The sequence below is a fragment of the Nipponia nippon genome, unplaced genomic scaffold, assembly GCF_047370975.1.
Source record: "Nipponia nippon isolate SJK-2023a ecotype South Korea unplaced genomic scaffold, ASM4737097v1 scaffold_2, whole genome shotgun sequence".
Lineage (NCBI taxonomy): Eukaryota > Metazoa > Chordata > Aves > Pelecaniformes > Threskiornithidae > Nipponia > Nipponia nippon.
The window spans coordinates 85,325,796-85,352,971 of record NW_028262336.1 but is presented as its reverse complement, the minus strand read 5'-3'; the positions used below and the strand labels follow the sequence as shown (position 1 = coordinate 85,352,971).

Genomic DNA, 27,176 nt, shown 5'->3' with positions numbered 1-27,176 from the left:
ATATATACACACACTCACACTTCACTGTTTAGTATGAGCCCACCATACCGAAGTTTAGCTCCTTCATCTTTGTACCATCTTTTGGAGATGTATCTTTGCCTTAAACGCTGTCTGAGGATAAGAGGTAGAGAAAAGCAAACCAATCCTCTGTAGTAAGACAATGCTGCTTCTTCAAGAATTTTACCACTGACTGTCAATAATCCAAATAATAAAGCTTTGAGCCCAAAGTGGTAACTGCCTGCTTGAAACCTTAAATGTCTTTGATGGGTCACACCAGTGTCAAAATACAAAACATTATTCTCTCTGTAAAAACCATGCATCTATCATTTGGCTTAGCAACAGGAGTACAAAGATTGAATATTGTTCTGAACTTGAGCCTCTGGACAGAAGGTCTTCAGCTACCTGAAGTTGAGAACTAAAATGGCAGGGTAAAATGTGTGCTATAAACATGTATTAGACCATGTAACTAGAAAAACTCGTGTTGAAGATAAATAGTTTTTCTCCTCCTCACAGTGTTCTGCTCTCCTCTCTCTGAAGCTGCATTTCTCTAATGAAAAATGATTCTGTGAAGCAGATAAAAGGCAATAACAGTGCAACACTAAGAAGCTAGGCATCAGAATATCTAACACCGTGTAATACTACTTAATGCAATTATTTCAGGTATATTCTGATATAGATACCCCTAAAAGAAACCACATAGTTTTTTGGACCTCTGCTATATGCAGCCAAAAAATGACAGCAATTTTTCAATGTCAACTGTTAAAATGTTTACCTGCTTTATTCTGCAGAGATCTTCTACTGCCTTGCCAGTTAGGAAGGTCATTGAAGTTACTTTGTTCTGCAACAGGCAAGCAAAATAAGAACAGAATACTTCAACTGAGGACCATTCTGACTATTTCCTCAGAAATAGTTTAAGAGAGTACATACATATGAGAAAGACAAGTTGTTTTATTATGAAAACAAATTTAAGAAGTGATCAAAACCAAGGACAAAGAATTCCAAAGCACAACTCTCAAAAAAAAAATTTGCTCCTTGTATGAAAACCTGTAGTTGAAACAAAGACATATTTGTAACATTACTGTACAGGTCCGTAAACATGAATTTAGTAAGTAAAAAGGTTGTCTCTTTCTGGCAAGGTGATACAGTTCTGAGATACTCAGTTGTGGCCTATCAGCAATATTATGATAGACTGAGTTACTTAAATTAACCATGTTAGAATTTCCCTATATTTAACAATTCTGTGTTTTACAAAGTATTATTACTCTGTGTAAGATAAACTGAGGTGAAAAGTAGAAATTTTGAGGTGGGACACAGTGGACAGTTGTACTTTGTGGTAGTCAGAAATCTAGAAAATAGTTTGAATTTTATGAAAAGTCCTTATTTGAACATGCCACTAAGAATTAAATTCCCCAGTCTCAGGTTCATGCAAACTGCAAATTCAGTTGAATTGATCATATTAGGTACTGCTTTCAAAACCACAGGAATTAGAAACGAAACTTTGAAAAGTGAGCTTCTGAATTAGAATTACAAACTGAACTGGACAAAGAAACAGTGGTTCTTGATTGATAAATGCATACAACTTTGACTATGCACCTTCAATGAGAGACATTTAATTTCATTTTCCTCTTACCCCAAGATCCCTGGAATTATCTACATGAACACACACGTAACGTGCATTGATTCCTTTTACACAGTTAATCGTGATGTTTTTAGTTTTGTTTTTATCTTCATCTCCTGACTCCCAGAATGTTTCTGTAGATCCATCTGTTAAGCTACCAATCATGGCAGGTCGGCTTGATGTTTTAATGTCAACAATGCTGGTTAGGTCTTTTAGACAAACCACTATACACAGTTCCTGTGAAAACAAATGAGATAATTTAAAGTATCTGAAACCAAGCCGTTACAGGCGTTATTTAAAATCATACAGACATCTGTTCTGAGGAATATGCTCTCTGAATTAAAGAAGAAATTTGTCATTTATTGGTTCAAATTATTCAGCTCCTTAAAACAAAGGAAATATTAAATAGCTAACAGCAGAATATATTAGTAAATGCCTAAATGTATTAATAAATGGAAGAAAAAACTTTAAAGATATTCATTAGGAGTACTAATCTGAGCTCTTTGGAATAACAGAGGGAAAAAAGATATAAGCTTGTAAGAACTGGAAGTATGCAGCATTTAAAAAATGAACTAACTCAATGAACCAAATGAATTAACTAAATGAACTATAAGAGATCCCCAAAACAAGCACTTACAAGCACTACTCCAAAATTTAGGTTTGAGTGATATACAGGCTAAGGGACAATATTTGAACCTCTAAAGCGAAATATGAGAACCTGAATATCAGCAACAAGATCCCAAACTGAACCACATTCAAGGAAATATGACATTGCAATAAAAGATGTTTGAATTAAAACAGAATGATTATAGGAAGTACAGGCTGTTCACAATTGTCCTCTGCTTTTGAGAGAGAGGTGCAATACTTGCCTGATTCATGACTTCAAAACCAGACTGAATACTGATACTAAAACTCTCTTCACTATCTCCATCATCAGATTTAGACAAAATATTGTTGATATGATGAAAAACATTGCTCTGGTGCAGGAACTGGTGATCAGATTGTTTGAATTTGAGACTCCAGCACCTGAAAACACATTTAGTAGATTTTGAAATTTTTAATATTGTTTAAAATACATAACCTATCAGCAAAGTTATTAGTAACATTTTTTTCTATTAAAACCCCCATTTTTTCTATAAACCTTTAACTTCAAATTTTTGCAGGATCTTGTGTTTCTATGCATCTTTTTGAGGAAAGCAGGAGTAAACTTTTCTTAGAATTTTAATGGAACAGAATCATTATTATTCAATTTGTATCTTTGAGACAGATACACAGGAAAACATTCAAACAGTTTAAGGATACTATTCAGATGACAGATCTCTGAGCAAAAGCTATTACACTACCGTGCACATACGCACAGATACTACCATATTATTCAATAATATGTATTTTTTTCATAGTGGATACAATACGGAATTTAAGAGCAAATACATTTTTCTCTACAAAGTCTTTTATATTAGTATTTATATGTATAAACACACACATATATCTTTTACGTATATCTTTCTTATGCATAAGGATACACATGCTCCTTTTCACACAGGTACATAAAGTTGTTTCAAACGTCCTATCTACACTGCAAAATCTTTTAATCTATAATGTTACAATGTTTCCAGCCTTCTAAGAATTTTCTTAATTTGTGCTTACCTTAAGGCCATTTGCTGTAATGCACTACCACTGGGAAGAGACATCATAAGATCAGAGATTGTCTGGAGGAGGCGATGAAATGTGTGGGGTAATGGGTGAGCTGCTTCACCAGCAATCACTATATCTGAGAGAGGATGTTCACATACTCTTGTGTCTTTCTCCTAAGATGCAAAGCAATTTGTATGTTGTTAACAGGCTTTCAGACAAAAAGGTTAAATAAATAGAAATAAAAACGTTTATGACATTTGGTTTAAGAATAACTGCGACAATCCTATAATAAATGTGAACTTCAAAGCAGTTCCTGTCAGAGAATTTTTACAATAGCAAGTTATACACGAACACCAAACAAGCAATTCGGAAAGTATACTACCAGATATTTCTCATGATCTAAAAATGTGAAACATTAAGTTGCAATAACTTAACAAAAAAAAAAACCCACCAAAACACCACCTCTAGAAAAATTAACATATTCCAGCTGTTCATAGCAACTTCTTTGAGCAGTAAAACCCAATGACAGCAAACTTGCTAATTAAGCTAAGGTTATCAGCTGCTTTATTTTATTAGAGCTGTGAAAATAATGATTAAGGTGTGTCAGTATCAGAATGGCTGTGTGTTGGGAGCCAAGTTCCACTGAGCACTGGGTATGAAGGCAGTAGCAGAAGACCAAAGAGGGTGGGGGGGCCAGCAAGGTGCATTATGGGGAAGAGTAGCAAAGAAAGGGGAGGAGGTACTGATTGTGATATCTTATTTCAGAAGGCAGGGAAAGACTGATCTATGAAGGATACAAACTGTTTCCTCTGCCTTCTAAACTGCTTTGTTTTTAAAAGAAAATCTGATTCTGCTTGAACCATGGAACCCAACTGCATGTCCCCAACATACTGGCATCCAAAGCCAGATTCAAACTTCTTATTTTAAACCCATTAAATTGTCTATGTATATTCTTGCAAGTAGATTTCCCATGGATCTCGACTGCTTGAATGCCTAGAAATGCTATAGTCTTATTTGAAATGAATTTTAGGCACCTGCTTACCTAGACAAGAATCATCAAACCAGACATTTCTCTGTATTTTCCTGGAGGGCATAACGTGGTAAAGTGTACTCAGTGTATGAAGTAGGAAGCATGAGATTGAACTCTATGCTAAATATAATCAATTATTCAGAAAAAGTTCAAAGCCTAGGTACTCCCCTTCCCCCCAGGGATCCTGTCTACACAGATAGCATCCTGCTCCCCCGTCTCCTCTGAAGCTTAGTAGAGTTCTTGCATTTTGTTTTGCTTTAGCAAGGACACTGGCCTTGAACCTACATCTTATGTGTTAAACCATATATGGTTCTAGATCCCCATTCCCCATTTTTACAGGATTCATCACTGGGATTTCTCACCCTCTCCTAGTATATTAAAAGAACATGTAAAAATATTTCACATAAGGAAATGAATCCAAGTTGTGGAAGAGCACCAAACTGCCTTGGATTTTTATACAGTGTGTATGTATATTTAAATGGGTATTTTTATCATATGATCAGAGTACTGAAGGAAGATGTTGTGGTTTGAATATACATCTCCTGAGTGATATTTACAAGTAGCTGAAAACTGTTGCCAGTTTCTGGTATGCCATAAAAGTACTCATCCTAGTCAAGTGACCAAGGAGAATTTTTTGAAGTCCCCCCTTCATTATATCAAAAGAGAAGCAGCATTCCCACCAGCGCAGAAGTGGCATATTTTAACATTCCTTTCTAATCTTTATCTTTCAGTCAGTAATTATCCAAACTACAGCTAAGACAATATTTGTTTTTTCTTTTATATAGTAAAGGGTCTTATTTTGGAGGCTGACCGGCACAAGGACCAGTGGGAACACATTTCCCTCACTCTAGTAGTGCTTTTGATGTAGCAGTTGAAATTATTACAAGGCACAAAATTGTTGGAGCCAAGCACAGAAACAATATTCAGCCTATAATACACAGAGCTACTGCAAATCAGCTTTAATGTATACATACAAGAATTTAGCCCACTTGAAAATAAGTAAGTAGAATTATAAATCTGCATGTTGATACAGTAACATGGAAAAGCTAATACCCCACATAAAATTTAGAACAAGACTACAGTTGCTTCATAAACAACTGTAGTGATGTACCAGGGCTGCAATGCTGAAAAGACTCATTTCAGAACTTCTTATTTCAAAGCTGGATTAGATTTGAAGTGATAAAAATTACCCTGGCTTACTAGCAGCATTAGCATGATTTCTTGAGCTATTCATTATGGACATGATGATGTTTTCAATCAGAGCTAAATCTAGAAGAAATTGTATAAAGATAGCTTGTATAAGATTGTATAAGATAACATAAAGATATGTTAGACTATACCATTTTACATGCTACATTTTCAGAACTAACTATAGATTTTTCTCAAATCACTAGATTAACTATATCTAGTGTACACATAATTGCTTATATATATATATATAATTACTTATACAGATTTTCAGAATTAACTATAGACTTTTCTTAAAGCACTGAAAGACACAGCAGACCAAACAACAACGTTTCTCTGAAAAATATTTTCTCTTTTCTCTCTTTTCTCTCTTATTTTTGGGGGGCAAAGGAAGCATAAAAAGTAAACAGTAAATTTTTTTGTTACTGGATTAGCACTGTGCTTGTGCTTTTTAGTTTTTTTCTCTTCTTTCCCATGAATACTCACAAAAATAATGCATTAAAAGACTAATTCATCATCACACAAAATCTGGCAATTTTAGAAGAAAAATTAATTAATCTATGAGTATCAACAGAGTTCAACTACAATTTAAGACTAAGAATTTTCATTCCATAATTAAGGTTCTGTTTTCCAGAGAGAGGATTAAGTTTTTTTTTGTTGTGTTTTGGTTTGTTGTTGTTTTGGTTTGGTTTTTTTGTTTGTTTGTTTGTTTTTGTTTTGGTTTTTTTACACATAAGAAAAGTATTTCTAAATTGACTACAAAATCAACAGAGATACTGTATTTACGAAAGGAATGCTGAACTTCACTTACTTGTTCTGCATTTTCTTTATTTGATTTATTTTCTTCATCCTCCTCTTCTTCAGGCTCTACAGGTGCAGGAGTCAGGGAAGCCACAAAATGCCATAAAATATCATGAAGAGAAGTTGTTTGAATGACGTTACAAAGAAGCCAGTTGAAAGCCTAAAATAAAATACACACAAGGAGTTACCAATTGCTTAAGCAAACCTGAAGTAAAACCATTTCTTAAACCGTTTATGTGAAGAGGTGCACTGATGCTTTTGAACAGGCAAATAATAATGCAGAGGTCTTCAAGTAAGACACATTGCTCTGTAGCTAAAACAGTTTATTAAAATGACAACTATATTACAGGGGACATCGCAAAGTAATTCACAAACACCATACACAAAAATAAGTTCTTTGAAAAAAGCTTTAAGGATGAAAAAGCAAAGTTCTTATGTATTTTCAGAGATATTACAGGATGAGGTGGCAGGACTCCTTACTATTGAAATTGGTTAACCATGTAAAGATAATTTTTCATTTACAACTCTGTAGGCTGAGATTTGGTTTCTTTGTTTGGTCTCTGCCATTGACTGAATTAATCAAAACAATTCAAACACTTCCAAAAAAAATCAACATAGTGGGGAAAAAAGTACTTTTAAAAATTGTAACATTCTTATATTCTTCTAAAAGCTGCAATACTTCTGCACGTTGATGTTTGGAAATTTGACACATGGTGCTTAACAGCAGAGGTGTGTTTTTTACTTTATCTGAGAAAATCCACCTATATTTTCACATGTTACAAATACTTGAAAAATACCCATGCTGTATACAAGTTCAGAAGAAACTTTACTGAAGCCTAGCTGAAATTTAAAAAAAATGATCTCAGTGAGGATGCCCCTTGCAGCTTTTATTGAAGCAATTGATCTTTAATGGATCTTTTGGTTGCTCATTCACTATCTACATTGGGTAGCATTCACCCATCTCAGAAGGAAGCTGTGAAATATCTAGATATTATCAGCACCAAAACAATTTAAGGAAAGAATCCTCAGTTCAAGATTTGAAAAAGGAATGGCAAGTTAGACCAGGAAGATGCTGAGCAAATGAGGAGAAAACAGTATTGGTATAATTGATTTTTGCAGCCTTAATAATATTCTTTAATCAGAGATTTTCTACACAACAGATAAACTATTGAAGAAGGTTTACAAGCAATACTTCTGTATTCATAACTTCTAGAGTTAATAGCACAAGTGAACTTTTAGAATACGTTTATTGCACACCACAAAATAATTTCTTTTTTGTTTTTTAATCTATATAAAAATTCTTTAAAAAAATGCTGAGACAGAATTTACAAACATCGTATTTTAATCATAGAAGGTCCATTAGTACATTAATACCTCCATGGCAAAGACTCGGCAAGCAGATTTCCGTAAGGCTTGTTTCATTGCTATTTCAAGTCCTTCCAGATCATGATGCTGGATTACAAATGCCAATACTGGCCACTGGAAATTTCTCTCTCCTTTGGAAAGAGAGCTGTGGGCGGAGATTAACCGAGAAAGTTCAGGAGATGGATGTCTCAGGAGAGAGGACCCCACTTCTATTCAAAAGCATAAAAATATGCATACATTAGATTCTTTGTGCATTTTAATTTTATAGCCACAGTAAAAACAAAAAGCAAGAGAGCAATTCTAGAATTGATATTTTTGTTCATTGTTTCTATGAGAAAAATGCGTTAAAAAAGCAATGTGGAAAAATGATGCTTCAACTGAGAAAGAAAATACCACTTTGACTTTTAAATCAAGCACAAAAGATGCACCACAAAATTTCAGAACCACGGTAATTCCTGAGCCGTTCTTAAAATAATCCTGTGTGGATTAACAAACAGCTACTGTTTATTAATAAACAGAAATAAAAGCCATTACAAGTAATTATAAAAATTATATGTGTCTACAGTTTCCAAGAAGAACTGCAAATCCAATGCCATATCCTTGAATATTTTTTCACTGCTTCTGATGTCTGTGCTCTCACCTGCATCTCCACTGTTGACTCGTCTCCTAGGGATCGCCTTTACGCGTGCTGGCAGAATCGAGTGCTGTTTGTCGTATTCTGATGCAACAACTGAATATGATCTCTGAAAGACTGTACGCTTCGCAAGATCTGTATCTGTTATTGGACTGGTTTCCAAACTACAAAGGAATCAGTGAAGTTATAGACCCATTAACGAATATATAGAGTATACTTGAATTATACATAAATATTAAATAAAGACACATGCATTTCATAATGACAGTGCTACTGCTGCATGGAAGTTTGTCTTATGTACCTAATAACTGTTTAAATGCTGGAAAAGAAGGAACACATATTAGAATTACACATGGTGAAAAAGCATGCAAGTGCTTTATAAACAAATGTAATGATGTACATGGTAAGTTCCAAGAATTTAGGTATTTTTTAGAGAGAATACAAACATTCAGATCATGCCTGAATTGAAGTTTCAGACCAAATTTGCCCTGAGAATGCACGTAAAAATGTCTATGGAATGAATTTTTAATATGCAAGCCAACTGAAATTTAGAACTTTATGTGAAGTAAAAGTTTCGAACATCATTAGCCTTAAAGCCAATTGTCAATTGCTACGGCTATGCCTCTGACGTGTTTTACTCCTTACCTTCAGTGGACTTCTTATAGTCTGCAGAAGAACTCCCAGCTTATGCTGTCCCTATAGGCCTCAGGAGACCATGGTGTCCACAGTTTTAATAAAGGAATATACCAATACGATGCACTCTTAAGGAGTTTTGTTAGAAAAGTTCTATTTCTGAAAAGACTACATTGTAGATTGTAGTATTCCAATAAACTGTTTTTGCAGTCAGTATAATATATAACAGATTGAAATAAAAACAGATTAAAAGCAAGTTTTCTCTTCATTACATCCTCATTATAATATGAGGAATCACTGTTTGACATCTGAAAACACCGAGCATCTAAGTTGATTCTGGACTATTATTAACAGTAAGAGCCTTTTTTTTCCTGGCAAACCAAAAAATTCTCTTAATTGCTTGAATTAGATCATAGTAGACTTAATGAGATAAGCAACTGGCTTAACCTGACAGAAACCATCTAGCACTCTTGGTCCTAGATAGCATTAAGTTATTTCTTCAGCGACATTTTAACTTCCCAGAGAAAGAAGCAGCAACATTTGCTTTGAAAAATGTAAGGTAATGAAATTCCCTCCTGTTCAAACTTCCCTTCAGAATGAAATCCTGAAAGGAGGATAACAGCTACTTCCTTTCAAAAAGGCCGTTAATCTGCACTACAGTCAGTTGTATTAAAGCATAGAAATACAGGGAAAAAACCTGCTACATTTTCAAGAAGTTCGCAACAGCTATGGTCCTTGGACCATTGCTCTTCAGATCACTTCTTCAGTTCTGGAGATTCTGGAAAAACTGTATTTGTCTCTACAGGGAAATCAGCAGGCCTGGAGTAAGGACTATGGGTAAGTTTCCCTGAGGTATGCTGAGTCCTTATCAATTTCTGAACAAACTTTTTTTCATATTTGGGTTGTAAAATCAAGACCTTTCTAGAGAGAAGCAATTGGTTTGCATTACAGTTAAAAGTTTCAAATCCGATTTGCAAACTTGCATTGCTAGTGGTTGAAAATATACCTGATATGCTATGATTCACTGAAGATACTTTCCTAACTACTGCTTCGTATGTTTTTGGCTTTTTTGCTGCCATTTCACAGATTGATTTGGGCTGATCTGATACTTTAGCCACTTAACTACAGCAATGTTTTCCCTTTTTCTTTTTTTTTTTTTTTTTTTTTTTTAAATTTGTGTTATGCTAATGGTTTAGCATTTGTATGTAATACCTAGAATTACAAGGAAGTACCTTGGGGGCATAGATTTCATGTTACTCTCTGGCTCTTCAAAGACATTAGGGCTTGCATCAGGAGTAACCGAGATGTACGGTGCAGGTACTGAAGTTGAGCGCAGGTACCTCATCTCATCCTGGAAGAGGTTGTCATCCTGGTACCCAACAAAATTTTCATGATGATGCCTACATCAAATTAGATTTTTAAATTAGGATTAAGGGTTACAAGTTCCTGAAACACACACATACACAAAAGTCCTTTGCCAACATATTTAGCCAGCCAACTCTATTTATTCATTTACTCCTCACTTAATGCATTTAAGCTGGTTGTGACTTACAAGTGCTACTGGAAAATATAATGGCATTTTCAATCAACAGGGAGTGGGGTTCACCCTTTGCTATCTTTTAGTATTTTCATTAGGTATTTCCATTATGTATTTTAGGGCCAAATGTCTATCCATCATAAACCTGAGAAACTACAGTGAAATCTACTTAGAAATGCCAAGTAAGTACAAGTTGTCTGGTTTCCGTCTTAATATTTTTAACTGTGAAGAGAGAAAAGTAGCACATATGTCTGCTACCAACACACTAAGTTAAACTAACTCTTCAGGAAATTCTAAAGTCTTTGGACAGAAACTAAACTCTTCCTAAAAAATATTTAGCATCCAAAAGCTACTCAGGGTATATTTGACCCTTGGAGCAAATACAATCTAAAGAGACTGAACAGGATTATGGAAACAGAAGAGGAAGAATAACAAAGATCATAAAGAATTAGGAAAATACATATTTTTCTATGTAAGTTTTAGATTAGTTTATACACACATTTTTATCCAACACTATAAATAGATGAGTATTAACATCAAGATTAATTAACTTCCTTTAATTACCTTGCTAAAGTCTGTAGATAGAGACATGGCATTTTAATGGGAAAGTCTTCAGAAATTCCTTCTTTGACACTGGGAAGTTGAGACTGGAATGCTTTTGCAGGGTGATAGCAGAGGATACTGGGCTCAGCAGCACTACTCAGTGACAGTAAATACAGTGCATTGGCTTTAATCACTTGATGAGCTTCCATAGTTGGCAAGGCACGAGGAGTTTTAACTTGCATTGGTTTTCTCCTAGATTGTTTAATCTAGAGAAATTTAAAAAAGGTATATTTAAATATACTTCATCACAGGAAAAGCCGACAAATGTCATTTATACTAAAGTTGCTTGATTCTTATTGTTAGAAAATGTTTGCTATTACAAAATGGCACTTCTATTATTTTCATAACTCTGCAAACTTTCAATAAACAGATGAAAGTTTTGCAGTTTGCCTCAGGATGAATTTTGTGTGCACAAAGCTTCAACAAATTTAGTTTAAAAAATAAATTTAAATTAGCATTGTTCTGCTTATCTTAAAACCTCACCATATTTGTATACTTCAAGCAAGAATTTGAAATTGGTCACAGAAGACCAATATAAGAACACTGCCTTTTGTACTGTTCCCATTAAAAATTGCTCTAGTTTGCCCAGTGTTTGGCATTTGTATCCAATGATCTGGATGATTAAGATCATTAAAGAAACTATAAAGTTAAAACAGTACTCATATTTCAGTAAAACAAGTAAAACAGAATTCAAAGTTCAACTAACTGACACATACTTTTAAAAAATTAGGTACCACATCCTATGCTGCAGTTGTATTGGGATAAAAAATAAAATTATGTTACAAATTTGAAAACACTACCGTCTGAAGGGAAGAAATATGGTCAGAAGTAATCAGCAAAGTTTCTATCTTATTATTTTAAACCTATCAATGACATAAGTGGATATTCCAAAACCTTCCAAAATCCTGAAATTCCAGATTTTTTAAACTGGCCCTACCTTATTTTCAAGTTGTGAACACAGTACTATTAAGCAGATAGAGAGCTAAATATATGAGAAACATGAAAATACCTTCTCTCTTGCTGCTGCTTGCTTTTCACGGAGATATTTTTCTCTGCATCGATCGCAAACCAAATACCAAGTGCTTCCTCCAATACCACCATCACCACAATTACCAGCCCATCCTCCACAAAAGTGCCCAATGCTGTTATAACCTTGGCCACCTGCATAACGGCCACAACCTACAAAAAAGTTATTTCAAAAGAAGGACTATTATTATATCATTTATTACTGTAAAAGAAGGATGGAGAGGGGAAAGGAAGACGCTTGTCTTTTCCTGGCCTAATTTTCTCCTTTTCTGTATCTCTGAACTGATTAAAAACCCAAGGTGCACGTCCATGTGGCCCAGCAGTATCCAAAGAATCCAAATGCACTTTAGTTTTCAAGGTTTTATTATGAATTTGTCCAAAGCATCAACAGCTCCCTATTCAGACAGCTAAGTAATGGTAAGGTTGGTATTATATGTTAGCCAACATTATCTATAATTTAACAAACATAAAAAACCTACTCCCTGTCTAACAAAGCTTAGAAGGGAATGAAGTGCATTCCTTTGCTGATTACTGTTTCTCAGAAAGATTCAGGGCATTGATAATTGCTAAATAACAAGACTCCTTAATTTTGCTTTAACTTCGCATACAGTGCTAAAATAAGTGCCTACAACATCAGGCTGAGCTTCACTAAATGGCAAAATAATTAGTTATGTTTACAAGCTGGAAAACAGAGAAATATTTTTTTCTTTTACAAGACTACTTATTACTAGCTGTATTGTAGTTAATCCCTTCTATTAGTGATCCCTTTTCTAAAGAAAACACAACTTTTGTATCTTTTGAACTCAGTTGACTAGCTGAGATAATGACTAGCTGGCACTGATTTCCCTCATTTTCCTAACATTAAACAAACTCCTGGAAAAAATTCAGGGACCCACATAAAGAGAAAAAATAGCAGACCCAGGTTGTGTTTTACAATACAAATTGTCTACAGACTTTAACTGGATTTTTTTTTTTAAAGATACATTTTAAACCAAAAAGATTAGTCACTGATACCCAGTGCTGACACAGCAGATAAATAAAAGTTTTCTACTATTCACAGTAGAATAGTAATAGATAACTTTTGGCAACATAGAAACTCTAATTAACCAATCTCATGTTTTTAATTTTATTTCCAGTTTTCTCAGCACAGTTTCAAGTCCTAAAGTGTAACAAATTACATGTTTCTGAAGAGCTGTTGTAAAGTCAGCTCGTTGTTTTGGCCTTGTTTCGAACAACTTGATTCAGCATCTTTGAAAGCTCAGATCCATAACTACTTACAATTACTTACACAAGCATGTAAAGAATTTGTAAGTACGTGTGTCTAAGTTTTAATTTAGCTTATATAGTGAACTGTATTAAGATGTTAGACAAGACAGTCTGACATATTTTCATAACAGTAACTAATACCAAAATGTGTATGTACAATATATTTTACAGACGGAAACGGGAAATAAAAAGTATATAATCTTACCTGGATGAGCTTGTCTCATGTGGTAAGTCACTGGATATGGATGCGATTCTCCACACAACTCACAGATGGTGTCTTTTTCAGGTCCTCCCACTGCAAGCTGAGCCATCTCGCCAAAAAGATTTCCCCTAGGCCTAGTCTCAACCTTTTCTTTCTTCTTTTTCTCTTTTTTAGTTTTCTTGTTATCTTTGTCACTTTCCTTCTTTTTTAACACTGCACAAGAACCAGGACTTGGAAAAATCATGTTTTGGGAAGCTGCTTTAATAGTTGCTAAAGAAATATCTTCCCAGAAAGCTACCAAGTGCTGCAGTGTTAATGGAAGAGGAGACTTGGATTTCATCGTGTGATGACTGGATGTTTCAAAGGAGGTAGTTTCAGTTTTTCCATCCTCGCACTTTTCATGCAGAGGTGGTTCTTTTAACATCGAGAGGACTTTGTTTTTATTAATGCTACCCATTTTAGATATATCTGGTCCATGAGGCGAGATGTTGAACATGTTAAGAGCAGATGATATTTCCAATGAATGTCTGTTTTTCAACTTAGTTTCTTTTTCCTCTGCAGGTTGTTGAGTAAGACTGCTTCGTATTGGTGCATGCTCTTTGGACAGTTCTGGATTAAACTTCAAAAAAGAGGAACAAGCCATAGCATCATGAACTATTCCTTCATGCCAAAGAAATGCAGCAAATACAGCTCTAGCACATTCTGCAACAGAAGGTGACATTGCTTGCTTGGCAGGCTCTACAGGCTTGGAGCCATCTCCTTTGAAAAGGAAGCTGGATTTTTCCTTTTTGGGTCTTGTGTGCCTACCAGCACATTTACGGCTCACTTTTGGAGATGCTCTCATGTCTTGCTCATCTTTCAGTGGTGCTTTTCCTATGCTGAAATGAACTTTATTAGAACCATCATCCAAACTTCTGAATTCTGTGTTGTCTTCACAGGTGCTATCTGTAATGCTGTTAGTCTTTAAAGTACTTGAAGTACATACTTCAACAACCTCACTGTGAAGATTTTCTTGTACGACATGAGGGGAAGGAGCTCTATTTTCAGTTTCTGTAACAGGTTTTCCATCTTTTGCAATAATTTTTGGTTTGGGTGAAGTGGACCTCCCCCTTAAGGGTTCTGTTAGTGGTACTTTCTTTTTGCGAAGGGTGTCTGGATCTAACGTGTAAGAATCTGATTTGGAGCGTTCTCGAGGAGGATCAAGCTTTGTTTTTACAGGGGATGAAGCTTTCTGAGGTAGAGTTTTGTCATGGGGTGATGAGGATCGTGGAGAACTAGCACCAGATCTAACGGCTGTAAGTGTCTTTGTCTTTGGAGAAGATGACCGGGTTCCTGGCCCTGGAGATTCAGCTCTCAGACCAGTAGTTGTTCTTCCATCGGTTTTTAGTGTTTGCAAAGTGTTATGATTTGGAGACAAAGACCTGCTGTGAGAGTCTGACCGCAATTTTGCAGCATCTGATTTCAGCATAAGAGACTCACTGGCAGATAAGCCTTCTGTATTCCTGGGTTTCTTCTGGTCAGCAGTGGCTCTATTCATTCGTACATCAAGCTTGGGTGACCTGCAGTCAGCTCTGTGTTTTGATGACATGTCTGATTTTCCTGCTGGAGAAATTGGTCTAGCAGCTCCTGTGAAATTCATTCGGTCACCTGTTTAGTATATTTTATAATTAAATTATTATGTTCTGACAGTGGTACCTTTAATAATACAAAACAAGGATTAAAGATCTGAACACAATATAAAATTCAAACACATGCTTCTGTTCACATCAAAATGAAAGGAAACATAGGGGAATTTTTTTCCCCTATAATATTTTCAATACATTTGTTCTCCCAAAGATAGGTACAAACAAGTGTTAGGAAATATCTACAGAGAAAACACTACTATGGAGGTATCAAAAGGCACAGTTCACTATTTCCACAAAACACTTGTAAAGGAAGTGCAATTTATATCCTTAGGTAAAATGCCAGGAGTTAACTAAGTTTACCACAGTTGCAACAGAAACCAAGGATTATTTATTTGTTATCTCTATGTGTGTCAGCCTGATTGCAACAAAGGACTTGCAAAAAGATCGAATGTATTACCAGATTTATTTTCTTTAATACTCAAAAGTCAGGAAATGTAGGAAATAAATACAGCTATAAAGCAAACTGGGTAAGAGGCTTACAAACATGCTTAAAATGATTCACATTGATAATCTGAGGTATTTACCTTTTTAAGACTGATGTTCTGCTACCAGAACACAACCTACTAAAAAAAAAAAAAAAAAAAACCAAACCAAAACCAAACCAAAACAAAAAAACAAACATCTTTTTCAACCACTAAGCTAAACCATCAACTCTGGTCTATGATGCCTTTTTATTTTGATGCAGTAATTTATTATTCCTATGCACACTGACTTCGTACATGTATTAATCCACGTAACTATAAAAACTATGGGCAGCTTAATATAAATACATGCAAAACAAGTATATGCAAATAAGTATATTAAGCAATCTGTTTCTACTTATTCTGTGAACACACTCAATCGCTCTTTCAGAATTGTGTTTTGAAAATTAAGACGAGTAATGTTGAAGTTACTGGCAAGCAATGCAGCAATCGTGAATTAAATATAACCATCTCTCCACAAAGCATTACACTGCAAAGTCTTGAATGCATAGTTAAGTCATTCTGATTTGAATGGGTTTTCATTAGTTAAACATGAAGAAGTTTCTCTTGCAAGGGTTGTAGAATTAGGCCACAGTACTTTCGATTATTTTACTTTTCTAGGCACTAAAAGGTTATTTCCGCTGGTCTGGGTACTTTTTGGGGGAAACAACTATTTGTCAAAAAAAGAAAGTTTCAATTAATCAGAGAATATTTGCAAATTTGGACCTTGATTTCTAATGGGAACAGAGAGGATAGGCAGTCATCTTTTATCCAGTACTTTCAGCATTTACTTAGAAGGTAGGAAATACTTCCTTCTGCATTATGGGATCTGAACCAGCTTCTTCCAGTTCCCAACCATTATCCCTATGCTAGAAAATATATAGAAGCACGGATCTCAGTTTTTTTCTACTCTTGCCTCTCACAATACAAAAACAAACGTATTTTTCGGAGCAGTCTAGCAACCCAGATGTTTCCTCAGGTTAGAAAACAATTCTTATTATTTTGCTACCTCCATATTTAAGGAGCTTATAATAAAACAAACAGCAACAGGAAAAAGTGAAGGATACCTATATCAGAATATTTAACAAGCTTGAAGGTTAGGGTAGTCTCCTGGCTTCCCAGGACATGGGACATGGTAGGGGTTCATACTTCTCCAGGCAGAGGAGAAATATTTTGCCTACATTCAGGAACAATATGCCAAATGTAAACAGTAGAATATAATAATAATGTCTCAAACATTGTCATAATAAATTTTGAGCGTCCAGTCTGTCTTTATTTTTTTTTCTTATGAGTTCTATAATTTTTTTGGGGGTGGAAAGGAGGGAGGAGGAAGAGGAAGGGAAGGAATAGCATGGTACATCATCGTTTATAAAATGATTGTTCTTAGTAAAAGAAAAAATAAAGTTTCTTAAATATCAGTCCAAGTATTTTGTTCATGGCAGCTCAGTTATTCACCAGTTCTATTGATGAGATATTTTGAAATGTCTACTTTGGGATATGTGAATTCAGAAATGTAAATTATAATTATACACACTTTTCCCACAAACAAATAAAAAGATGAATTTAAGGTTTGCCAGAAGAGAAAATACTCTAGATATAACCTTTTACAGAATTCCTCATAAAGGAAAAAATAGTGAAAAGACAACAATAGTCATCTTAGAGGACATAAAACACTGTAAACCATTCAGCAATGTATCAAATTCAAGGTATATGCATGACTAGTGAATATCAAGCAAGAAAACATTCTAGAACAAAACTGCTTATGAAAGGCACAGCTTAACAGTAGCTTCCAGCAATAAAAAATATTTTATGTTCTTAAAAACAAAGGTTTGGATTTGCACATATACAGGTAAATAATCCTGATTAGCATTCTAGACTATCAGGACAAAAAAAAAAAAAAAAAAAAAAATCCCTCAAATGAAAAACTGCATAATCATATAGCAAACTGCTTTATCTGTAAACAACAAAAAAACCCCATATATTTTTCCCCTTTCTTCTTCCATACTTCACTTGCCCATTGTTTGAAAACAGATGTTATTAGATTAACAGTCACCTTTCTGTTTACAAAGCAGTAAGAGATAGCTAGATCACATATCATGAAGTTGCTGCAACTCAGGAAGACAACACTGAATAGTTACACCAAACGAGCTCCCAGCAAATACCAAATTTGAACATTACTTTCAAAACAGTATTTTATTAAGCGAATGAAATGAAAATGAATGGAACGAGAGAAAAAAACATTTTGAATGTAAAATCTGGATAACCTTGCTATGTTGGCATGCATACCCACCCTTCAGTTTGTGAGAGAGAGATGAAATAGCAGAGGCAGGCCCAGCTACATCACTAGTTTTGTAAATACGCTCACGAGAAGCAAGGCAGCAGGATGGAGTTTCTACAGTGGAAAACAGTTGCACAGAAGCAGCACAGATTCAATGGAAAAAACAGTAAAGATAAAACCAAGCATTTCAAATGATATGCATCTCCTTTGTCAAGTATTCTGAATCCATTGTTTAGACTCCTACCTTAGTTTTAAATGAGAAACAGTTACTTCAAGATGTTTTCCCTGATCTAAATTTTAAAGGAATAAAAGGTCTTCTGTGATTTCAGTATTAGTTTCTCAGATATAAAAATGTAATCTGTGTAGACTAGCCAATGAGATTTATGGTTTATTATAAAACAGTATCTAGTTTTCAACTGAACTCGGGTTTTAAATGGGAACTTTTATTCTGTAAATTCAGAGATTAATTATTTAAAACTGCAATATGGCCCTTCTACATGACCAATTCTCACATTCTTTTGGAAAGTTAGAGAACGCCTAGACATTTGTGTTAGAAAGTTTCACTAATCACTGGAAAGAATGAAGAAAAATATTTTAAACCCATCAAAACTATCTGTTTTCAAATCTGAATGCACCTCAATAATGTGAAGTTTTGAAAAACTTCAAGTGTGTAATGTGAACTTCAGTTTCTCAGTACTATCAGGAGACATCAACTAGCAGTAAAAGAGTTTCTATCCAACGGTACAGACATGAAAACAAATCTGTATCAACCCTTAAAAATAATTTTGCCTTAAGAAAAAAACCCCAAAGTTAAATTCTGATATAATCCAAGATAATTTCAGTATAGTCTACTGACACCAAATCTGTTAGAGGTACAGTTCCAAATGAGATTTGGAGTGAGGTAACAGCAGGGACTTTTAGTTTCAACTCTACCATTTTACTTTCCTGTAATGTTGTTTTTAATTCTAATTCCAATTCCTATTCCTTCCCTTAGAAAAAAAGAAGTCTAATTCTTGTGGCATTAATAATTTTAAAGAGATTGTGTATATTAGAAGATACTCTGTTTTAGAGACCCTCTTGTACAAATGGAAGAAGACAAGTCTACTGAAAATAAGTGATTTCAATTCCTGCACTGCTTAAGACATCTTTTTGTCTGATACTATATTTACTAACCTGTACACATAAATACATTAAAAACCCTATCTTAAGCACTGAGAAGCAGTCTATAGATTCTATAATGAGGTGTTCACACATGCTTGAAGTAAGAATTTCATTCTTTAAAACAAGAAAATAATCTCTATTTTCTCAATCCAGTATTAGCATAAATTTAAGAACAATATTACCTACTTTGATGCCTACAAATGCTTTGGAGATCCAATACTAACTATATTACTTCTGAGTAGAAGGATATCATTCCACCAATTTTTAAAGGCAAAATGCAGAAAAACACATTGGGAACACAAAGTAGCAGTGGAGGAACAATTCTGTAAATACAAGCCTAAAAATGTCAATTTGATATACGAGCATTCCAGTCTACGAATAATTAAATTAAAATCTTTTGCCTAAGCAATGGATGCCTCTTCAAAAAGAATGCATTCCTCTTTCACTCGCTGTTACTGACATGGAAGTTACAATATGGCTGTTAGCTGAATTTCCTCAAGCACTGCAAGCAATGTATCTTTTTTCACATCCTGAAAATGCCAAATGCCACAGTGACAGTTGGACAAGGACTCTTTTTTTTTTTTCACAAGAATATACTGAAGTCAACAAACGTTTGAATATTAAATATTAAAAAGGGAGAAAAGTATTAGATACTGTTATAGTAGGGGAATGAGCGCGTGAATGAAAGCAAAAGCTGAAACTCAGATTCATTAGAAAAACAGTAGCAATGTTCATTACCCAAAGGTAGGGTTTGGAGCACCAAGACTTGAGCTACTTAAGTTTATAACTGAAAGAAGTATTCCTGGGCTAGAAGGGTAGATAAAAATGATTCTATAATTTTATAATTTGTAAATACAATTTTTGAAGATGTGGTAAGCCAAATTTATTTCTAAAATAAAGCTTGACACAATTTGTGCTCTTCCTCCAAACATGACCATACCAGTCCTCTAGGGATAATTTTGGATTGACCTGGACAAATGTATGCTTCATACGTATCTTTGATTATCAGATCTGTAAAGCCTAGGGTATGAAACCATTTCACTTATTAGCTCAAATTTTCAGGAATCATGCTTTGGCAATACACAGCGTCTGAAAAAACAGTTAAACTAATACTTGCTGGCTGCTTCGCGTGACAATTAAGTCATTTCATCATTATATGGAAGAGATCAGTGTGCTTGGTTAAGAGTATTCTCTCCCTTCATTTTACTGGAACACTACCAAGAAGGATTATGCGCTCCATATGTGTGCTGGTCTTTTGTGCCCCCTCCACAGTTTAGGAAATGCAGATAGAAGCACTGTAGGCAAAGCCAGTGGTTCTAAGTGCTCTGTAATTAGCACCTAGAAAGGAAAAGAACAAAACAAAAGAGAAAGTGGTAGCATAATACTAAACGGACAAAGAACTCCTGATCGTATACTGTGGGACCATGTGCTGGTTTGCAGCTCTGCAGCATGGATTGGCAAGGAAGCAGCCTGACAGGACACTATGAACGTACTGAACAGCAGCTCAGCACTGCAGCTTCTGCCTGGACTGAGATGCGTCAGGAAGCAGTAGCTGTGCTGTACAGCTGCTCAGTGAGTGGCCAGGGCTGCAGTGGAAGAGGGAGAACGTGACAAATGAGGCTAACAAGGGGGATCCAAAGCCTCTTCAGCCTATAAATCTGTTCTTCATTTGCAATAGCAACTCAGATGTGAGGAAACATGGCATAAAGGTCTAACGTTGGTGACTGCAAGGTCTCAAACTTCCCTCCCCAAGTTCAGAGTTCAACAGCCAATTGTGAAGTTTTGATAACTGATGCTGGACAGCATAGCAAGATCCTGCCTGGCTTATCACGTCTAAGGAGTTTTATGACCCAGCACACATTACTGAAGGTTGAGAAACAAGATCTTCCTTGACCCTCTAGGTTCCCGCACTTCACCTATACTCAGAATCCAAGCAGAAATGGGAGTCTTCTGTGTTCTTCATGAAGTTCAGAGACAAATTAATCAAGCAACCAATAATAATTTTGCAGCTATGGGAGGCTGCAGTCCTGAGCAAATACCTGTTACTGATGATCTTACAAACTTCTCAGAAGGAAGCATACTCAGGTTGGAGTAATTACAGACTGTTTTCTTGAAACACTCAAGGAAGAAACATACATAAACTTGTGCTCTTTCTGGAAAAAAATCCTTGCTAAGATTCCAAGTCAATACAGCTGTTCCTGAACTCTAGGTCATCTCTTCTAGCTTTGTTGGACTTTTAGCTGCGTAAAAGATTGACAAGGAACTAAAATACATGACAAGAGCATCTTAATTTTGTCTGTCCCTGTGAAAAAGAAAACAACCTCTCAGCTTTTTTCCCTTGTGTGACCATGTGTGACAATTAGCAAAGGAATTAAGTAGGACAGAACAATCAGCCCTTCCTAGAGCTCTAGCAAATAACACAAAACTGAGTAACATAGTTCCCCCTTCTTTTTTATAATATCCCTTCTGCAACAAATTCTTTGACAAAACGCACAGGACTCTTGTTAGCTTACCCATCTATGATGTGAAAAGAAAACAGAGACACTTCTCATTTTTTCAAGCATTATATCTGAGGAAGTGGTTGTCCAAAACGGTAGTATTTCCACAAAACAATAACCAGACACTGTATCAGAAGATAAAAGGTCGTGACAAGCCCTTTTCCTCTTCCCCAAATGAATTTGGTAACCAAACCAAACCCCAAGCACAGGAACCATTCCTCAGAAAGAACAGCTTGCTACAAACTCTTCTAAAGAAAAACTACAATCTGTCACTGGCACAGAGTATGTTTTATAATCAGACCAACACTTTTCTTCCTATTATAAAAACCTAAGTTAAGGAAATAATTCTAGAGGACATTCAGCATGATCCTGACTTTCCTCAGAATCATGCAGGAAGACAGATATCTGAGGAAGAACAGAAAATGTAAGTGGTCGACTAAACTATTTAGGCAGACTTTCAATCAAAACCAGTATTTAGTATATAACTTCTGCAGCCATGGAAATCTAGGCTGGCACCACTTCTTTCAACTATTAGACTATCATTAGTCCCTTAAATATAGCAGTTATTGACTATAAACATTGATTTTAATTTTTAGCTCTAACTTTACTGCAGGAACCACTTAAAGACAGAGCACATAATTTGAAACTAAAACTAAGCATGTCTAGGGCAAAAATCCAAGTGACTTGATGTGGAGCCTTGGGATATGTTGTTTAATGGATTTAACTTTTAATTACATGTTTGATAACAGAAGGCTATAAAGTGCTTTGGAAATAATGAATGAAAATTGCACACTTAAAAAGAGCTTCTGTTACAGTTCTGTTATAGCTGTTAAACACAGATTAAAAACCACACAGCAGAATTCGACCCAAATAGAACTTTTCTGTCTAAATATTTTTATTGCATATATGCCTTGCTATTCTAATTAATCTTATATAGCAAATTAATCCATTACTCTCTAATATGTAAAGTTTCAAGAAATATAGTAATAACAGAATAATTGCTTAAAAGAAAATATTTAATCTAGGGAGTCTTATTTAAGTTTCAAATATCTCTGATAATTTCCTTGACTATTAAATGAACAAGTACATGAATATAGTCTTACAGGCCTCCCTGACAATATTCTGAATTTGGATGTACTTGTAACTGGAGGATTAACAAATTTCCAAAAGACTAAGGAAGTTCAAACAGGAAATCTTCGCCCATATAATTCTTAAATTTTGATAGTGAAAACAAAAATGTTAATACTTCCCTGCTCTATGCATAATTTACATTATTTGCATCAAATCTTAAATTAGATAATAAACTGTTTGGAACAAAGTCCTTGTATCGAATCACAGTTAGTGCAACAGGATACCAGTTCTGGTTGATGATTTTTTGCCCTGCTGGAAGGGCAAATAACCGTACTGGTTGAGAACTTATACTAAGCTAAGATCCCAAATCAGACACAAACTTGAAAAATTTTTCCAGTTTCATTATTATTTTATTTGGTAGACTACCAGTGCTCCCCCTATCTGACAAAAAAGGCTTCCTTTTGAATCAGGGATCCTTGTTAAAACACAGATCATGGATGTAGCTTACTGAATACAGTTTATCTACATCTGTTGGACAGGCAAATCCATTGAGCAAGATCTTGTTGGGCAGCCAATAAAAAACGTTGACAGCTTTTCTTTTCATACAATACAGATCTAAATGCTAAAGGACAAATCATATGAAGTTTGAAATAAGACAATTAGGGTTATTTTTGATGCAAAATTGAAAAAGAAACTCTGACTTTACTACTCTGAACAAGAGAAGAAAACTAAAAGTGATGGGAAAGAATATACAATTGACAAATTCTCAATGACAGTGCACTGATGCCACTGGCAGTCACCTGTTTTGTCCGAGTAGGTTTTGGAATATTCTGCTTTCAGGACGTTGGTTTAAGTCCAGTATAAGTACAGAAGATGACTGTCAGAATATTTCTGATAGTCTTTATGAAAGTGAATTAGAGATTTTAATCTAGTTCTCACATGAAGCATGTCACTGTCACTTCAGTCAGCTGAGCTGGGTAGATCCAGGACTGCCCAGACATAGAGACTGAACTGACTGACAGGGTCCCACAAGAAAGAACTGAGGCACTTCTGAAGGACAGTTTATGGGAGACAGAAGACTAGTACTCCTGTGACCCATGCTATACCTGTTCTGTATATAAGGAAGAATTTACTGCAATACTGCAATCCATCATGAATGCCGAGCTTTTAGTTTTCCTTAATCAAAAACTAAACAGTTTCCTGTCCTCCCATCAGTAATCAGGTTAACTGCTATTCACCTCTAGGTGCAAACTTTCACGTCCACGCCAATCCTATGAACACCCAACAGAAGACTACCACAGCCTTTCTTATGAGTAGTGCCAAGTTGTTCCCACTGTCTAGCTACATCCCTAAAGTTAGGAGTGATGACAAAAGTGGGAATTTAGGAGGTAACAAAATTTAATAACGATGAATTTACTGCAGTCCTTTTTTGATGTTAAAAAAATTAACAACATTTTGTACCATTTAAAATATTTACCTGAATTATAAAACCAGAGTTGCATACAATATTGGAAATGCACTTTCATGACTTATCTACACTGCAGAACACATACAAAAGCAAAATATTGTCAGTATAGAAATTAAAGTTGAACAAGTATACTTCTTTAGGAGCATTATCTCACATGCTTCTGAATCATGAAAAACTTAACAAAACAAAAGCAGAAAGGTGCACTGAGGGATGATTAGTAGCTGGTAAGCAACTGAGAACAGCAACATCAAAGCTGCAGAAATGGACTGATGAGGCAGGTAAGGCTGACAAACTTACTCTGAAGCTGTGGCTGAGGCTGCTGGAAGGAAAGGGACTGTCCGAACACAAATGGACTGTGGACTAGGGAAGAGGGAGGTTTTGCAGCTTGATCAAAGATGGAAGGAGCTGGGAGATTTGGCCGTGACTGAATGGAATTCAGTATGGCACTCAGTTGGTCACCTGTAGTGGGCAAAACAGTCAAAACTACAACCTGTTACTTGTCATTCTCCAGAAAGGCAGAGTAAAATGGTGCTCAATTAAAGTTTAAATGATGATAATAGAGAAAGCTCATGAATCTTATTTAGCCACATGCAACTCTGGTTGCGGCTAAGCATAAAAATTTCACTCCATGCATGGCAATTACTGAAAAGTACAAGAAGGGTTTTTAAGAACCATAGGTATTTTACTGCAATTATTTAAAACATTTCAAAAGAGAGATTTATATTCGCCTTGCTAAGAAATGAAGAGCAGCCAAATTAAAAACAGAAATCCCTAGCATTTACAATAATACACACATGCAACAGAACATGCAGAAAAAGATTAGAAAAACTGATGAGAAGGGAAAGATAACATGTAATTAGGCTTTGGCAAGTGTATTTCTGTGCCAAGGCTTTGGTAAATATTTGCTCGTTTTTTGCAAATATCTTCAAAAGCATTCTGTCATGCTGTTTTTCAAGATCAGACTGAAGATAATTTAAAAAAAAAAAAAAGTACCACTTAGGAACTGGAACTGATTTTCTGAAGAACTACATATATTTGTTGTGAGGCAAATGAAGGCCTTCAAAAAACTAGCACGATAAAAATACAATTTCAATTTCTGAATGCCAATTCTCAAAAAACTCTATGTGAGCATTAGAAATACATGAAGCCTACAGTAAGAAGGCAGAGATTATCACACCATGTTATAACTTGAATTATACTTAGTAATATGACCTGGGAGACACCAAGAGTTTGAGAGCATCTCAGATTTGAACCATCACCAACCAAATCCTAACAGCATCACTGTATTCTGCAAATTCATATAATTTTGACAGCATTCTAGAAATCCTAGTAAAAAAATTAGCAGCTAATGGAGAATTTAAAACTCACTGAATTTACAACATTTTTGGGTGATTGTCAATTGTATTCGTGGAATCAGAGAAACACTAGTGGGTGTATGGAACCCTGCATTACCGAGGAACTCCAAAATTAAATTTGCACTTATTTTCTTGATATTTTCATTTCAAAATTGAGAGAACAAAAATACGAGAAAATAGCTGGAATGCCTTTCTAAATAATCATCTACAGGTATCAATAAATCAATTTTATTCCACTGTTTTGGAAGAAGTATACCTAAAAAATATTGGAATCACTACTTGGCAGCAATTGTTCCTACCTTAATAACCCAGAAGTGATTGACATGTTTGACAAAGCACTATTATTCTTAAATACTACAGGCCTATTTCCTAAAATGGGTAATTATTTTACAGGGAAGAACATCTGAGAAGAGGTTGAAAGTCATCTGCCCACAGTAATTAAATATGGAGGGGGGTAGGGCCATTCATGAGGAATATTAAAGACTCGCCTGCAATGTAGAAGGTTGGAATAAAGAAGACACAGCTAAATCAAACAGAATAATTGTGGGAGTTCTATCTTCTGCCTCGCAGGAAATACTGTAAACACAGACCTATTACATGGGAATCTTTACGTTTGACCAGCAGTTTGAAACGTTCGTAGATGGTGACTGAATTTTCATTGAAACTAGTGCACCCCTACAGAAGTTCTTTTGACAAACAAGCACCTCCGAAAGAATTGCTTCATTCAGAAATTCCCCTAACATGTCGTGCTTGTGCCTTCAGTTTTTTATTTTCCATGAAACACAAAGCATCTTAGACCTGAGAATGTAAAAAGACTGTATATAAAGTAATGATACAGCTGAAGAATTCTATTTTTGGGAAAATAATACCATTTTTCTTTCAGGATAGTTGCCAACAACTCTCCACTCTTGGGCAATTCAGAAGCAATTACAGTACACAGAATGAATAAAGTCATCTAGCTGAGTCGCTCACTCACACTAAACATCACAGCTTGAGGGTGTGTCAAGATAATAATGTGTATAAAATGATATGGAATTCAATGTCAGCAGTAGCTTCCCAACTTTCTGTAACTGTAATATCCCAGAGAAACACCTTAGAAACTGTTTAAGATAGGAGATAGCAAAAAGAACCACAATGTCTTCAAGAACTAGGATGCCTGTTAGAGTATCGATCGCCAAGATTTTATCTTTGGACAACACAGGAAAAAAATGCTTTTCATAATATGCTTCTGCAGAAAAAGAATAGATAATAATTTTGCACTATTATACAGTTAACATTGAGAGAAAAGCTGTAATACTGCCTCACATGCTGAACATCTTAACCACTTTCACTTTTGTGATTCAACTATTACTTTGAAATGAGTACGGCTGAACTGGGAAAAACAGTTCTGTATAAAAAGCCCTATAAAATAAAAGGTAAACACTTCAACTTTTCCAGCCTTTGTCCAAAAAAACGGTTTCCTATAGCAATGCATGGAGAAGCATGAACTGCTTCTTCATGCAGTAAAACACTGTGAAATGATATAAAACTATTTCATGTTATGAAAATAACAGACTAGAACATTTAGGAATAATTTTCCCTCATCTCTTCTCCTTTAAAACAAGTCTTAAATCAATTTATTTTATTTAGGAGACCACTAAGAATATATGCTGGTGTTGAAA

At 35.1% G+C, this 27,176-nt stretch overlaps 1 protein-coding gene across 8 annotated transcripts in view; it reads right to left on the bottom strand.

The window, feature by feature from the left end:
- Nucleotides 1-27,176, bottom strand: part of MYCBP2 (MYC binding protein 2) — a 212,991-nt gene that overhangs the window by 24,456 nt on the left and 161,359 nt on the right. For 2 of the 8 annotated variants that reach the window (XM_087759492.1, XM_087759496.1), the window contains exons 57-68: nucleotides 24,458-24,619; nucleotides 13,542-15,185; nucleotides 12,054-12,223; nucleotides 11,006-11,250; nucleotides 10,137-10,304; nucleotides 8,278-8,435; nucleotides 7,647-7,846; nucleotides 6,283-6,432; nucleotides 3,266-3,426; nucleotides 2,488-2,644; nucleotides 1,631-1,855; nucleotides 773-838 (exon numbers count right to left, since the gene is read on the bottom strand). In XM_087759492.1, the coding sequence (XP_087615618.1) occupies nucleotides 773-838; nucleotides 1,631-1,855; nucleotides 2,488-2,644; nucleotides 3,266-3,426; nucleotides 6,283-6,432; nucleotides 7,647-7,846; nucleotides 8,278-8,435; nucleotides 10,137-10,304; nucleotides 11,006-11,250; nucleotides 12,054-12,223; nucleotides 13,542-15,185; nucleotides 24,458-24,619 (3,506 nt within the window). Of the gene's footprint in view, nucleotides 1-772; nucleotides 839-1,630; nucleotides 1,856-2,487; nucleotides 2,645-3,265; nucleotides 3,427-6,282; nucleotides 6,433-7,646; nucleotides 7,847-8,277; nucleotides 8,436-10,136; nucleotides 10,305-11,005; nucleotides 11,251-12,053; nucleotides 12,224-13,541; nucleotides 15,186-17,974; nucleotides 18,077-24,457; nucleotides 24,644-27,176 lie in introns of all 8 variants that reach the window. The other 6 variants (XM_087759493.1, XM_087759495.1, XM_087759489.1 and 3 more) reach the window with 5 other exon arrangements.